The 17,508-nt window shown below is 32.3% G+C and overlaps 1 protein-coding gene across 1 annotated transcript in view; it reads left to right on the forward strand.

The window, feature by feature from the left end:
• The window catches only part of MKLN1 (muskelin 1), a 156,766-nt gene that overhangs the window by 107,305 nt on the left and 31,953 nt on the right, over positions 1–17,508 (forward strand). The window contains 2 exon segments of the mRNA XM_011357241.2: positions 1,838–1,967; positions 17,106–17,325. Of these exon segments, the coding sequence (XP_011355543.1) occupies positions 1,838–1,967; positions 17,106–17,325 (350 nt within the window).

The raw sequence follows: 17,508 nt of genomic DNA on the forward strand, positions 1-17,508 counted from the left end.
CTTTGTATCATTATACCTGTAAATGCCATACTGTATCCCTAACAGATAAGGACTTTTTAAAAACATAATCACAATACAAATATAATACATAACCAAAGTAAAAGCAATTTCTTAATATCATTTAATACATGGTATTTTTCTGAAGCAACTTTTCATAGTTGGTTTATTTGAGTCAGGATTCATAAAAGGTCTGCATGCTACATTTGGTTGTTAAGTCTCTTAAATCCCTTTTAATCTGTAACAGTACTCATACTTCCTATTTTTTCCCCCACATACCACTTATTTGTTAAAGAAACTGAATCTCTGTGCTTTAGAATTTCCTATATTCTTGATATGGCTGATTTTATCATCATCATCATCATAATATTTAACATGATCTTTTATCCTCCATATTTTCTTTAAGCTGGTAGTTAAATTCCGAGTCTTGATTTCAGATCTCCACTTTTTGAAGGGAGGTGATGGGGATGAGAGATACAAAAATACTTCATAGGTGATCTGATTGCAAAATATCAAGAGGCATTTAATGTGTAGTTGTCATACTTTTGGTGATATTAAAATTGTTCACTGAGTTCAGTCAACTTTTGACCTCATGGCTTTAGCAGCCTTTGATAGTCATTGCCTAGGTTGTAAAATGGTGATTTTTCCGATTGTATCATTTCTTCTGCATTTATAAACTGTGATCTATTATAAAAAATACTCATTAACTATGTGGCTATCCTGATAATGTAAACCACACAGGATAGGCAATAAAATGTTTAATTTTTTTCCTTTATCATTTCATATTGAGTTGAGGCTCCAAAGTTAATGGACTTTTTTAAGTATTATTATGAACTCATCAATTTTTATGTATTTGATGTGTTTAATCCAATGATGTCATTGCTCTTTTTGATGCTCATTTTTTTTCTCTGTGGCCAGTAGGAGTGCCCCTCTCACAGTATATCCATGCATATGTGTGTGCGTGTGTATACATACATATATATCTTTTTTAATAAGAAAAATTGAATTGAATCATGAGTTCATGCCTATGTGTCCAATTCAAATTAAAGATTATAGAGTTTTTAAGTTAGTATCTTTGATTTTGTATTTGTTTATCTTTTAAGTTTAAAATTCTTCTTAATGTCATTATTATATTTACTTGTTCTGTTTTTAATAGTTTACAGAATAACAAAACTAACAACAAAAATCACTGAATGCTGTTTAAGATTGCTTTTTGATTACTTTTCTGTTGAGAATATAGCCCATTAAGGATGGATAGTCAAAAACATAAATTAAAATCACTAGAAATACTACTTCTTTGTGTGATCATCTTTCTGTTTGGTCATATCTTTATATACAGATAGGTTTATTTCATTTTTTTTTTCAAATATCAGAGTTTTTTTTTCATTTGAGTTAATTTGGTTTTCTAGTTAAATAAAAGCATATACCTGGTCTAAAGGCAAAACTGTAAGTCAAGGTACTTTCATAGAGATTTGGTTTTCATACCTGTCTTCCTATTCTGCCTCTTCTCCTATAGGTAACTGTCCTTTCTTAGTTTCCTTCTTTGTTTCTTTTTGAACACATATACATTCCTTTTTCTCCTTTCTTATGCAGAGGCACCACCTTCTACATATTATTCTGCCCCGTGCTTTTTTTTACTTTAATAGGATACGCTAGAGATCACCTCTTAGCAGTATATATAAAGCTTCCTCATTCCTCTTTGTACCAGCATAGTACTTCATTGCATGAAATCTGTCATAAAATTACTTTTTAGAGGTTTAAATTTTTAAAAATTCATTCTGAAATCTTCACGGAAATGACAGCCTTCTCCGTTCTTTGCCCTTTTTTTCTTATTTTTCAGAAAAATCGTTGCTTATATGTATTTGGTGGCCAGCGATCGAAGACCTATTTGAATGATTTCTTTAGTTATGATGTGGACTCTGATCATGTAGACATAATATCAGATGGCACCAAGAAAGACTCTGGAATGGGTAAAGGCATTTAGCAATTTTTCTCTCATATCCTACTTAACTACTTTAGGTAGAAGACTGTAGCCTATTGTCTAACCATTCCTTCCTCCTTTCCCCATTTCTTTAATTGAAGTAATTCTGAGTGAAAGGAAGAAAACTACCAGCTAAATTATCCAATTCTGTTTAAAATATATGAATTATTATTATTTCTTTTAAACAGAAAATTATCTGAATTTCTAAAGTAATTATGTGTGTGCTTGCTGTGGGGAGGGGGCAGCTTTACAAGAGTTAATACCCTAAAAACTGTATTCTGTATTTACGAATCTTTTCCACTTTTGTTTTTTCTGTAGCGACTTATATTTTAGGCACTAGCATAGTAGAGTATATCTTTGTTCTGAGGAAGGGCTTCACGTAATTGGTAATGCCGTTTACGTTTACAAGCTCAGCAGCCAAGAAGTTATTCTCCTAGTAATAGGGTGATTGGTTTGAGATAGTCCCAGTTTTATTCATCTTGCTCTGGCATAATAATATATTCACTCTCAAATGTATCTTATTTTGGATGAATTACCCTACCTGTGTTAACTAATACCCTACATATTTGTCACTTTGCTTATGATAATGGTTAGTATACACAGACGAATGGTATTTCTTTAAGGCTCAGTGGTGTAAAATGACTAATTTGAACAATAAGGTGAGAAATTAGATCAGCTTGCTTTTCCTTTTAGCTATTATTTATAAAAAACAGATCTTTTATTAAAATAGTTCATATTTAGGAGGGAAAATTTTTTTTATTAATGATAGCACCATAGTAAAAAATAAAAAGTGCGCATGAAGTAGTTGGCCCTCGGGATCCTTCTCCCATACCTCCTACTTGGTAGAGGCTAGAACTTTATTCTCTGGGGGAAATGAAATGATAGAGGCTCTGTGGAGGCCGAGAGGACAGAGAAGAAAATAGGACGATTAAACCTATAAATTAAATAGTGGAACTTCGAACCACTTCCCTGTTCCTATGATGCTAGACATGTTTCCTAGCAGAAGATTGGAGTCACCTTCTCTGGAGGAAATGTATGGCTTCAGAGCAAAGATTTTTGGATACTGTTGTTTGGGGATCTCCAGTCCTCCAATAAAATGGCTAATCTTGCTGCCTAGTCCCCAGGACAATGCCACTTTCACAGCCCAGTCCCAGTATAGTGTAGCCACAGTACACATACTATTTTCAATTAAGTTTTTTATTTCTTTACTCTTAATGAAATGTCAGTTAAGTATCTTTTGTATTAGGGCCTTCACCATGAAAGAGACAAACACAAAACAAATGTGAAAACAGAAATCTGGAGTAATTCACTGAACACAAGTAAATGAAAATAATGATCAAGATCAATTTTCTTAGAGGAAAGGATTCTGCATCCGTAAAATGACAATAGGATGCAATCAAAGACCAGAGACTAGGAATAGCTTTTGGAAAATAAATTTTGTTAGAATAAAAAAGTAAAAGAGTTGTAAGAAATCTGAAAAATGGAGTTGGAAATTAGAGAAAATAAGAGTCTTAGAAAATCAATCCAGGAGGTCCAATATTGAACTAATAAGGATTTCTACAGTCATAGAGAACAAAGAAAATGGTGGAGACTAGATTATAAAATAAGTACCAGAAAATTTCCCTAAACTGAAAACCATTGGTCTCCAGATTATAAATGGCCCCCTACAGAAGTTAGTCAGTACATCAAATTTAGAAAAAAACAAAAAACAAGAACTTCACTCCGAAGGCACATCATTGTGCGTTGTGAAATTTCACATATCAGGCATAAAAGGACTATCTTCAAGGCTTCGAGTGTGAAATGAGGTCACATTCCAAAGGAACAGGACTTAGAATGTTGTACCTAGAATGATATTCTCAGCAACATTGGAAACTATAAGATAAGGGGGAATAAGATCTTAAAAATTCTGAGGGAAAATTATCATCAACCTAGAATTCTGTTTCTGGCCAAAATACCTGTGAAACACATGGGAAGAAATACTATTTTTAGATATATAAGATTTATTAGTGGAATGTGTTTGCCTTATTCTAGGTAATAGGAAACCCAGAGAACCATGTCTTAAACAAATAGAGAATCTTTTCTCTCACAAAGTAAGAAATCCAGATGAAGATAATCTGGGATTGATGCCGTGACTTGAGCAATGTCATGAAGGCCCCCAAGTTCTTTTTAATCTTTCTGTTTTTCCATTCTTAACATGGCTGTAGCCTCGTGGTGGCAGTTGGCTGAAGCACCTCAAACATCATGTCTTCATTCCAGACAGGAAAAAAGGAAGGAGAGCAAAACTTGACCAGAAAGCTCCCTAGTTACAGTTCATTGACTAGAACTGTGAAACCTGGCTTCAAGAGAGTCTGGGAAAGTGAGCATTTAGCTTTTCCAGCCTTTATATAGTATATCAGAAGGAAATTGAAAATGGCTATTGGGACATGCAATCAACAGTGCCTGCTACACGAGATTAAACAAAATGATAGATCTTTTTATTTGTTCTTTCTTAGGAAGTTACTACACCTTATACACTAACAAAAGGGAGCAAAAGTAAATAAAAAGAACACATAGGAGCTGGGAAAAAGGATCTAACACAGGAAAGCACTGAAGGGACATCAAGATGATACCTGCACAGCAAACCTCTGAGCATCTAGTTCAAATTGGAGTGGGAGGACATAACATAGTAGACTTCTCTTCTTCACCAAAAGAGAGGTTTCCAGATAAAAGTAGACTCTCTAGGTATGTTTAGCATTTGGAATAGAAAGTTAATAGATAAATAACATCCGATGTAAAAGATTACGGAGAGGAACATAATAGGAAAAGCAAAAATTTTTACGAGAAAAGTGACATCACGGTCTGTTTCTTGGCTCTATGATGAGCAGTATTTCTCTAATCATAATGTAAAAACTACAATTTAACCAAAAATTTGGATAAAATTTAGTGGGAGGATAGGGTGAGGGGAATGGGGGGTAGTGGAAGTGTAGTAAAAACCTTCATCTATAACAAGGAGTCAGTAGGTGATGTCTAAAATAGCAGCCGAAGCTATTATTTAGAAATGTGGAAAGAAATACAGTAAATGACTAATAACGTTACTTAGCCTATCTAAAATTGTCTCTTATTTGTTTACTCATTTATTTTCTGCTACTGTAGGATAATCTAGAGGTATATGATTTAATGTTTGACTTCCTCTAGCTTTTAAGAAGTCATTCTAACTTTCCATTAAAATAACTAGGAGGAGAGGTAATACTTCCTCATAATGTTAATGTAGCTCTACCGGAAGATAGTGATTGATTTGACAAATAGGTATTGAAAACTAATACACACTGGCTTAGTGCTAGACTAAAATACAGTGGAACAAGATGATTGTGGTATCTCAAAGTACTTATAATCTAGCTAGTAGATAATGTATCGATGGATTATATTAGCTTCTCTTTATTTAGATCTTACCATATGCCAGTCACTTAATCACGGCACTTTATGAATATCTCCAACTGGTGGTAATATTCTTGTTTACCATATGAGAAAAATTGAACTTGAAGTAATATATTCAACATTACACAACCAAAAAAAGGTAGAGCTGGGATTTAGAAGTTTGAGTGCAAAGAAGGTTTATTTCCCACCATTCTAAACTGTTTCTCAAGATTTAAAAAAAAAAGTGGCAAAGAGTAATAGTGGCTAAGAATTAGTAGAAAAATTCACTTTAATAAGTAGGCTTTAATGACTTATTTGAAGATTTTAAAAAATGATTAGTATAATTCATTCATGGTTATAGCTAGCTTTAGAGCAGACAAGGTGTGATAATTGTTCTTTTTTTTCAATTTTGTTTTAATTATAAAAGTAATATTCTTGTAGGTAATTTGGAAAATATAAACAGATGCAAAAAGGAAACATATTGACGTATTTTCTACTCTTTTAAAACTTATTTATTGTATAAAATTTAGCACAATTTTAGTCTGCTATTTTAAATTTATTATTAAATTGTCACTTTTTCGTCATTATAGTTTATTACCATGGACTAGAGATATTAGTAGAAAAGACAAGTGGATTCATTTCCTAATTACTGCTATAATCAACTTTTGTGAAATCAGAATCACCATTAATTTTTAATTGATTTATGGTGAGTTATCTCACAATGCAAACAAATCCTTATTCATTAATTTAATAATATTTGTTGATTACCTACTAGCATCTAAGTTTGACCCTCTCCATTCTTCCCTCCCAACATATGTCAGTGCCAACATATGCCAAGTGTGTTTTATGGACCTGGGTGATGAGATCCCTTCTCAGAAAAGACTCACATTCTAGTGGAGAGAAACCTACAGTTGCCTTCTATGTACTGTGAAGAAGAAAAAAATTGGAGGCTATGCTAATGAACAACTTGGGAGGTCCCTTTTTAGATAGAGGTTGGAAGACCATTTCTCGGGAGATAATCTTTAAGATTTAAGGCAAAAAGTAGAAAATTAGGGAGAACTAAGAACTGAGAAGGGCAAATACTAAGGTCCCAAAGCTAGAAAGAACTTAGCATGTTCTAGAAACAGTTGGGGCTGATGCAAATTGAGAGTGAAATTGAAAGTTGGCATGAAATGAGGTGAAAGAAATAGTTGAGTCTGATTATTCAGTGCATTGTACAAATGCAGTAAGTTTTGTTTTTTTTTCTAAATACAATAGGTTATTGAAAGGGTCTTGATCTGATTCGTTTTGAAAATATCTCTCTGTTGTCTACATATACATTTTCCAAATGGTTAATTTTGACAGTATGCCTGTAAATTGCATTGTTCAAAGGCTGTATTTATAATGGGTGCTTTAACTGAGGATTTTTATGCGGAGTTGAGCATCTGGTTAGAACTACTGTACTTGGAAAATTATCTCTACCTAAAACTGTTACAGTTATACTTGGAATTGTGGAACCTGAGTGGCTCTGTTGGCATATTAGAGTAGAACTGAAATTATTGTCATTTTTTGTTTTTTTTTTTCCATCTCCCTTCCTTCCCTCCTTTTCCTCCTTCCTTTTCCTTCCCTCTCATCTTTCCCTTCCTTTCTCTCCTTCTTTGCCTCCTTTCCTTCTCATTCTTCTCTTCTTTCTTTTCTACTCCCTTCTTCCTGTCCTCCTTTCTTTGTCTGTCTCCCCTGTCCCCTCCACCCCACATCAGGGATTTCTGATATGTACCCCGGATTGAGAACCACTGTTTTAGCTTTCCAGAGCCTATCTCAGTCTTTAGTCAAAGTAACCTTGGGCAAATTACTTAATGTCTAAGCCTTAGCTTGCATCTCTGTAAGTGACCAAAACTATTTTAAAGAAACTAGCACCCCCGCTCATGGCTACAGTTTCACTGATCACTATCCAGTAATCAGATCATGTGAGTTTTACCTCCATCTTCTCTCTATTCCCATTGCCACTTAACTAGTTTAAGCTATCATCACTTGTTTGGCCTCTGTTTCTAGCCGCCTTCTTCCTGTGTACCTTGCCCTTCTCTCCAACCCGTTCTCCATACTACAAGCAGCATATAGTGTTACATGTTACCAGTTAAGTGCAGAACCATGCACTTTAACATTTATTCAGCAGATATTTTTGGTCACTTGCTAGCTGCCAGATAATAAGCTAAACTTTAAGGATACAACTGAGAGGAAGGGCTCTATCGACTGGAATTTATAGTTGCCCGTAGGAAGAAAAAGACTAACAACCTTACCTTTTGATTACTGCTAACAAGATAGGAAAATATCTTTTAAAAATATAAACTCGATGGTTTTCCTTCTTGCTTAAAAGCTTTTGTTTCTGTCCTTAGGATTAAGTCTGAACTCAGCATGACTCACAGATTCCTTAATGATATGCCCCAGCTCACTTAGTATTCTTGGTATCTACCCCATTCTTGGTATCTACCCATATCTTGCCACCAATTCTTGGTTTTATGACCACTGAATACTAATTCATTATAGATAGAATACTTTTTATTGCCTTGGGTTTTTGCTCATATTATTCTCCCTACCTGAATCACTCTTCCTTCTCACTTCCAAAATGTAGCTAACTTGTGCTCGTCTTTCAGATTTTAGCTTACAGATCATTGTCTACTGAAATTCTCTAACTCCTCAAGCTCAGGTTAGTAATTAAAGCATATGATTCTAACCTCAATTGTTAACACAATTCTATGTATTCATCTGGCAGTATAATCTTGACTGTGCTTTTCAAAACCTATGAAAAGCTCAGCTGAAATAAATAGACTTTATTCAAGATTTCTTAAAGAGCATTTAGTCTTTTCAGTACTCCAGATCTCCTAAAAAGTCTTTCACTGGGTTTAGTTAGGCCAGTCAGAAAACCTCATATTAGAACTCTGGTATTATCCTTCCATAGAATTACTTTTACCTGATTTTTAAAAGTCCATTTAAATTTAATTTTATCTTACTTATTTTGTAAGCCATGAAAAGTCCTTTTAAAGACAAGGCAGGGTACTATTTAAGTTTCCACATTATTTAATATTCTCAGAAACACCAATTTTGGACATGGTTCCATAGTGTAGCGGTTAGCATGTCTGCTTTACATGCAGAAGGTCCTGGGTTCGCGCCCTTGTGGAGCCATGATCCATGGTCTGTGGCCATGCTACCCTAAACAAGCCTGATGTCTGATCTCGGAAGCTAAGGAGGATTGGGCCTGGTTAGCACTTGGATGGGAGACCACCTAGGAAGACCAGGTGCTGTAGGCATAAATAATAATAAATAATAATAATAAAAAAGAAACACCAATTTTACTTGATCACATGGATGTTTTGTAGCTTACTTAAACATTCTATTAACTGTTCTTCTAAAGCTTTTTTACTATAGTTAATTACTGTAATTAGAGATGGACTTAACATATAATTACTATGTTTATGATTCAGTAATGGGGGTTATTTGATTAAAACTGCATTTGTGATGCACATTTCAAATTGGTTGTTTGAAATCATAGAAGAAATTTGTTTGAACTATTGAGATCACCAATTAGAGAAGATATATCTCATTGTTAAATTATTGCTTCCTTTTATAATTTTTTATTTTGTCAGATACTATAAAACCTTAAATGGTTGCTCTTGTTAGTTATTCAGATGAATTAACTTAAATTTAACTTCTCAAGATCTGAGGAAACCAACTCTTACCTTATAACTTGAGTATAGCAGTTGTATGCTCTCCTAAGAAGGAAATTATACTTTAAATCAGTGGATTGGCAGCTACTTAGAAAGAAGGGATTTATTAGTATTGTGTCTAACACATACATAATTACATAAAAAATTCAGCACATCTAAAATTTGGGTTTATTTCTGAATAACTTTTGGCAATAAGTCTGTGAACACAAGGGGTTTAGCAGACTCTCCATATGTAAGCTCAGTATTTAACACTAATTGAAAATTATGTTTAGAACATAGTCTGTCATACCACCAGAGCTTTATGGTTTGCTATAAAAACTCAGTCTATTATAATAGGATTACTTTTTCATATCTGTATTAAATTCAAGGTAACAAACATATTGAGTCTTCATCATTTGCCAGATGCTAAGTCACACATTGGCGATACAGAGCTCTTACAGTCTAATCCCTGTTCTGTGGTAGTTATGTGTTTACTTGTTTTATTCCTTAAATTCTGTTGACTATTTTCCCACATTTGCCACTGTTTATTCTATTTTTTTTTCCTAACCATAGTGGCAGATTGATATAATTGAAAGAATAGTGAACTGAGAATCAAAATACTTGGTCTCTTCATCTGGGTCTGCCACTCATCCCTCTGCAACTTTGGCAAAATTATGTAACTTTTGTGTGGACCTGATTATTTATCTGAAAATGAGAGAATTGGACCAGTTGATCTGAAGGCCTTGTCTAGCTCCAGAATTTTGACAGTTAAATTTCATTCCCTTCTGCTGTTATCAGGCTGTGAAACTAACATATGAGCGTTGTGTGTTATTTCTGCAAGATCTGATTTATCTATAAACGAATTTTCATGAACCTTAAAAATCTTACTGATTTTCATTTTAGCTTTGGGAATATGTGTATTGTGCTTATTGATATTGTTTTTTCTTTTAATATATATATAAAGTTTTTATGTTTTTGACCCTTTTAGACTTTTACCAATTGACTAAATAAGGCCAATTCAGTAGTACAGAGAAGATTCTGAAGCTGATGATTTGCCATTGTTAACAGATTAGTTAACTAAGCTAAAAACAGTCGTACTTATTTTCAATGTGACTCACTTCATTGCTTTTGCTTTAGCATTTTTATATTTGGTTTGCGATTATTCTGATAAAATTGTATTATGTACTTTTTTCCTCTCAGCATTATTGGAGATAATAACTTTCCATGATTTCTCCCTTCTACTCTCCCCAGGGGTGGTTTTCCTAGTTATAAGCTTATCAAAGTACAGTATTCGTATTTTTAATATAAAATTTTTCATTCGATAGTAAATGTGCATTAAAGTTCATATGTAAAAGGAACATCAAAATATGTAAGAACAGTAAAGACAGTTTTGAAAAATGAAAAGTAGTGAAATAATATTAACACTGCAATTTATATTTATAATTTTGTATAGATTAATGAAATAGAACAAATAATATAAAAATATTCCCAAATACATATGAAGATTTAGTATATGATGAAGTGACATTTCTACTTAGAGAAGGAAAATGGGTTATTTAATAAATGACATTAAGATGTCACTTGGAGCTGGTAAAAAAGTAAAATCTGGGTCTCTGATATCTATGTGTCACAGAAAATGCGAAGTAGACTCAAGTTTTGTACTTAAGAAATAAAATTATAAATCTAATTGATTTTAATAATTTAAGATTAGGAGAAGACCTTTCTAAACATGACATAAAACCCTCTGAAGTTATAAAGAGACTAAATTTGATTTTTTTTTGCAAACAAAATTCTGTATGGATAATTACTTAAATATCAAATAATAAATGACAAATTAGCAACTAAGACAAAGGTTAGTATCTTACTGTAAACAAAAAAAAACTCTTACAAACCAATTTAAAAAAAGGAATAATCCTCTAGTAGAACAAAGGCAAATGATCTGAGTTCAAAGAAAAAATTCAGATAGCTAATAAATTTGCTTATGTAAAGATGTTCAACTTCATAATCTTAAAAATGTAAACTAAAAGATCACTCACTGAATGTTGATATCTATTGAAATATAAAATATATACTTTTTGGCTAAGCATTTTTTTTCCAGGAATTTATCCTAGATGCATAAAAATACGTTATACAAGAGATATTTATTGCCTTATTGTTTGCAAGAGTGAAAAATCTGGAAACAACTTTTAATAGTCCACTAGTTGGTAACTAGTTAAATAAATTATGGTTGATCTAGTCAATGAGACGAATTCTTTGTAGCTTAATACAACTGAGATAGATTAATAAGTACGATAGTACTGAGTGTCAAAAGCTAGTTGGAGTTTTCTAAAAATTAAATATTGAGTGTTAGAAACTCAGATTCAGTTAAAATAATAGAAGTTATAAACTAGAGTTGTTGCTGGAGCTTAATGGGGTTTCATTCACCATTTAAAATGTCCCAAATTTACAAGATAAGAATATGGCAGACACTGTTGGTCGCCTAACCTATCGCCATTGGCCCTCTCTTCTTGTTAATCAAACCATGATTTCGTTTAATGGCAAGTTGCACAGCCTCAAGAGGTGAATCATGATTAATCTCAAGCAGTGATTGTTATCCTTTGCCAGATTATTTCACTTTCCTCGCCTCCCATGTGACACAGTTCTGGCCAATGAGACATACGGAAATTACCCTGAAAGACATTTGAGAAAAATATCCTCCCTAAGAAAATACTGAAAGAGTTGTTTTTTTCCCTGCTTTGGATGCTCTATAAAAGGAAGTAATGCTTGGAGCTAGTACTGGCAACTTACAAAAATGAGAGGAAGGTCAAGAGAATTGTAAGGACGTTAACTAAGTACCATGATCTTATTGAATTGCCGAAATAATCCTGGAACTGTCTACTTGCAAAATTTTGTTGTGTGAGCTAATTAATCCACAGTTATTCAGGTTTTCTGTTACTTGAAGCTGAAAATATCCTAACAGAATTTTTGGAAAGCTCTTTTTATTAAATTTTACATTTCTGTGACAATTCCAATTTTTTTCATGTCTTAAAGTAATTAATAATGAATATGTATATTGGATCATGAAACAAAAAGAGTTCAGATTAGTTCATTAATGCAATAATGTATCTTCCTCAGGAATTAAAATGACTTCAAAAATATTTGTTATCTTTTTATCCTTCATATAGGATATCCTTATGTTACAAATTCTGATAAATCTCTCCCTATTGGGTAAACCAAAGAAAAAGAATGAAAAAAGGTGATTCAGACTGTCAGATGAAATATTTTATTTAATTTCCACTTTATCTGACTTTTAAAGATGCTAAAGAAAAAATAGGCGAGTTGAAGGATTATTATTGTAATTTCCTGAAAAGACTAAAAATAGGTTGGCATAATTGTTGTTTGTTATATAATTCTTACTCTCTGTTTTCTCAGACAGGTGTTCTTTCAGTGTGTGTTCATGATGAACATATGATCTTGTTTACTGATCTGTTTGATTAATTTTTCCTTGGGAGTCATTTTATAAAGACTGGTTAAGATTCCTGGCATTCATTCAAGCTTTTTGGCAGTTGAATCTAAAAGCTTTTAAAATATTATATGTCGCAACTCTCCTATTCTTTTCCCCTTCCTCTGCTACTACCCATTAGAAACTATAAATTGAAAAGATAGCCTAATTTTCTTCTTGGGAAGAAAATCAATACAGAAGACGTATTAATACTTACAACATGTTAGAATGAAAGCTTCTTTCTTGGTTTTGGTTTTTAGGTCTTTTAATTTTCGATAATGCCATTTTCGTTCAACCAATTTTTTAAATAAAATTATAGGAGTAATGCAATGTACATAATTAATAAAATAGAATTCAAACAACATAAAATGCTATAAAATGCAATGTATTTCTGCCAAAATAGCAAAGTAACACAGGCTGCTGATTCTGTCCTTAAAATCAACCCTGGAAAAATAGAGGCAACTGGCCTTCAGGAATTCTTTAAATGAGAATTATTCACTTATTATGAAAAATCTGTAGTATTTCTATCCAGATTTTTTCTGTATTTTGGTTTAGATTTTTTTCTTTTCTTGTAACTATAAAAGCAATAAATATTGGAAAAATTCATATTATATAATAGAAATTTAAAATATCCTAATCCCTGCCCTGTAACTATTATCTACAGTTTGGTGTATTTTCTTTCATATTTTTTCTATTCACATACAAACATTTTATATATAGACATTTCTGTCTTTAGTATGCAATAAAAATTATATTCGTAAGGGTCTGTAAATGTAAGGGTTAATAGAAAATTTGTCCTTGAGAGATTTTGCTTTTGAGTATTCTTAGAGTAAAATATTTGGATACCTCAAAAAAAATTCAAAAAACATTTTTACTCTTATTTTTCACAAATTTTTTCTTCAAGCTTTGTCTCTATTATGTCAGTCCAGGGATTTTTTGTGCTTATGGTACAACACCAACCCTTCTTATGCTGATATTTATTTTGTAGATATAATGATTCTTTATTGATAGTTCCTTCCTACCTTCTTCCAGTTTACTCTATTATAATTATTACAGCCTCCTAATTGATCTATCTCTCAAGAGTCTCTCACTTTGCCTATCGATGCTGCACACTAATACCAATTTAATATTACTGAAAGTTTTCATCTTGTGGCTCTCACCCTCCTGAGTCTTGCCTTAACAACAGAAATTTTAACTTTGAAGGAGACCCAATACACTGTCTAGCTCTGCTTTCAGTTTTTAAATGAGAAACTGAGTTCCAAAAAAGTTTCTTGCATGAAATCACAGTTAATAGAGAAAGTCTAGACTAAAACAAGATTTTCTACTTTCATTCTTTTTCAGTTCTAATACTTGGCTATTTAAGTTCCTAGAGTAGCCGTCAAAAACCTATGAACACACACATCTGATTTCTGTATTATAAGCAAAGTAACTCCAAACAGATATTTTTAAGTTGGAAATTACTTATAAATAGGGATAATGTTACAAAAATATTTTAAGAGCTTTAATGGTAATGCTGTTAAAATGAGAGCATTCTCTCAAAACAGTAATTTCACATCCTATAGAATTTTATTAGCATTTGTAAAGATTAAAGATTTATCGAGGTGAAATAACTCAAGAATGTGAAACCAATATTGAACCCAGTGGTTTAATATCTTCATTTGGCTACAATTTTTCATGTTTTTTTAATTGAAGAACAATGTCTTGGTTTAGGTACTTAGCATATTAATTGGCTAAGCTTTATGATGAGTTATTTTGGCACTCTAACTCTGGCTAGCACAAAATCAATACTAGAGCACAGATAACAAAAGAAGAAAGTAGATAATTGGATTTCAAAATGAGAAACTTTTATACTTTAAAGGATACCATTAAGAAAGTGTAAAGACAGCCCATAGAATTGGAGAACACTTTTGCTAATTATATATATCTGATAAGGGACTTATATCCAGAGTATATAAAGAACTCTTAAAACTCAGTAATAAAGAAACAAACAACCCAGTTTAAAAATGGGCAAAGGATTTGAAGAGACATTTTTCCAAAGAAGATATGCAAATCAAAAACCACAATATGCTGTCACTTCATAACCACTAAGGTGGCTATAATAAAAAAGATGGGAATAGCAAAGGTTGATGAGATTGTGGAGAAATTAGAACCTTCTTAAATTACTGGACATGTCAAATGATGCAGCCAATCCATGGGAGACATATAAAGGAGAGTGGGGAGTGACTGCTAATAGGTATAGGGTTTCTTTTTGGAGTAATGAAAAAGTATTAAAATTAGATTGTAATGAGGTTTTCAGTGGATATACTAAAAAACACCACACTACACTTTAAATAGGTGAATAGTATGATGTGTGAATTATATCTCAGTAAAATTGTTTAAAAAGCCAATCATAGATCCGAATATATAACTGGGAGGCAAAATCAACCTTATGCAGAGTAAAAGGCATATTGGATATGTAAGACCAAAGAAATGGGAAAGTATGTAGTATGCTTTGTGATCAAAGTAATTTTTTATAATACTTAATAGTACAGATTTTATAAACATGGTAGTCTTACCTCCCTGAGTATTATAAACCTGCCCACTGCTTCTCTCTTTGAGAAGCAATTTTTATCATTTTTCTGTTCTGCCACTAAGATGCTTCTTGGCAAAACGTGACAGTATGAAAAGGAAAATATGGTCTTATAGTCTTCTACATTCTTACATGTTTCTACCAGCCCAGTACTCCTTTAAGCCCTTCTCATTGATGACTCTACTCCCACTTTCTAGAATTCAAATTTTCTTTCTCTCTCCACTGATTTTAATTCCACTCAAAAATTTCCATTTCCTCAGTGGGTTCTTATTTAAGCTAAGCAGTTTGTTTCCTTACTTTATAATGAGTCATACATCTCTGATATTTTATTTTAAAAGATTATATAAAACAGGGCTCAGCAAGCTTTTTCCATGTGAAGAGCCAGGTGTAAATATTTTCATTTTCGCAAGCCATTAAGTTTACTTTTGCAACTATTCAACTTTGCCATTGTAGGATAAAAACAGCTACAGATAAAATGTAAATGAATGGATGAGGCCTCATTTGATTTTAGGCAGGACAGATCAAACCATAGTTTGCCAACTCATGTTACAGAATTCTTAATTTAGAGTCTCAGTGTTGACAAAATGGGACAAAGAAATTTAAGTGCAATAAATTTAGGCAGTTATGTCCTCCACTTCCACCACTAATGAAAGTGATTTTATTTCTTTGCAGTTTTCTCTTTCTTCCAAGGTTATCTGAGGAACAGAGGTCAGAACTTTGGCAATTTTGAAAATTTACCAAGCCTTATTAAGAAAATACCAGACTTTACAAAACCATTAAAGACTATGACACAAGGGTTGAGGTTATTAAGATTAGGTCGATGTATGTATTTGTATAAATATAAATGTACTTGTGTATGGATGCATACAAATTATGCATTGTATTCTGTGTATGTGTGTGTTTGTGTATGTTTAAATATATTTACTATGGAATACATTTAGATAGTCTCTAAACTATCTCAAACAAATTTATTGACTAGGAATGTAAAAAGACACATGAATTTATGATAAACTAGGAAAAATAGATACTGGATTATTTGGCCCTACTAAAGTAGATGAAGACAAATGAAGATCAGTATGGTTTGCATTTCCTGCCATAGTATTCTGGATTGATTGAAATCTTTTACTTCAGTTTGGTGTTTGTTAAACTTTTTGAGCACATGATAATTATTCATGTATGAGAAATGTAGTGTTGAAACAATGACATTATTTTAGATACGTGGAAATTATGTTGTGAACCATAAAATTACATTTCAACTAATATTTTCAAATAACAATGATGAAAATAATTTGCATTTGCCATATCAGTGTTTTACAAATTATTGGATTATGCAGAATGCCTATCACTCATTTTAATGAATTTCTTAGAGAAATAAAATGTCATTACTTCTGGGGAGCTTGATCTACTTAGGAAACAAATGGCATATTATACCCCGAAATTTTTAATTTTTTTTCTTGGAAATTATGTCATTTCATTGTATGTCATGAACAAATATTTTAAATGGTGATTCTGACCATATTAAACAAACCTGTGTTTCAATTTTATCAAATTTTGTTTTTTCAGGTCAGGATTTAAATATTTTATCTCTACTATTAAGTTAGAGCTGACCCAGATAATAAATCAGTTAAAGTATTACCCTTTTCCTCAATAAAAACGATTACATCGCCTACCTCCTTCTATCTCTTTCCTTTTTCTAGCTCCATTCTGATAGTTATCATTTATTTATTCTTTCAACAAATAATTGGGTAACTATTATATGCCAGGCACTGTTTTTGGTACTAGGAACAAGATAATGAACCAAACAATCTTGGTCCTTACAGAGCCTATATTCTAGAGTGAGAAGAAGGCAATAAACAGTTGTTTATTTTTTGATATAAAAGTTATGTATTATGTTAGAAAGTAGGTGCTGTGGATACAGTGGGGTAAGGATGTATTAATTTTTCACAGAGGAGCACTAATCTCTTAAATGAATATTGTCATCTTATTTTCTCTTTCAATTTACAGTTCCAATGACAGGATTCACACAGAGAGCAACCATTGATCCAGAGCTGAATGAGATACATGTCTTATCTGGACTCAGCAAAGACAAGGAAAAGAGAGAAGAGAATGTCAGAAATTCATTCTGGATTTATGACATAGTGAGGAATAGTTGGTAAGAAGTTTTTATCTGTGTGTAATCCCAATGTGACATTCATTCGAGGTTGTTGGTTTATTCAAAATAAAAGTGAAAGGCTTATGTTAATTTGTAATGTCATACATTTAAATGTCAACATTGAGGGGAAAAGTCAAAATTGGTGCCTGTATATACAATGACATTCAGTGAATGAATTTTATCTATGAATTGTTTAATTAGTAGATGGTTCCTTGTCTGGGGTCAAGAAAATTGTAGTCTAGGGTTTGCTACTAA

The sequence above is a fragment of the Pteropus vampyrus genome, unplaced genomic scaffold (assembly GCF_000151845.1).
Source record: "Pteropus vampyrus isolate Shadow unplaced genomic scaffold, Pvam_2.0 Scaffold33, whole genome shotgun sequence".
Classification (NCBI taxonomy): domain Eukaryota; kingdom Metazoa; phylum Chordata; class Mammalia; order Chiroptera; family Pteropodidae; genus Pteropus; species Pteropus vampyrus.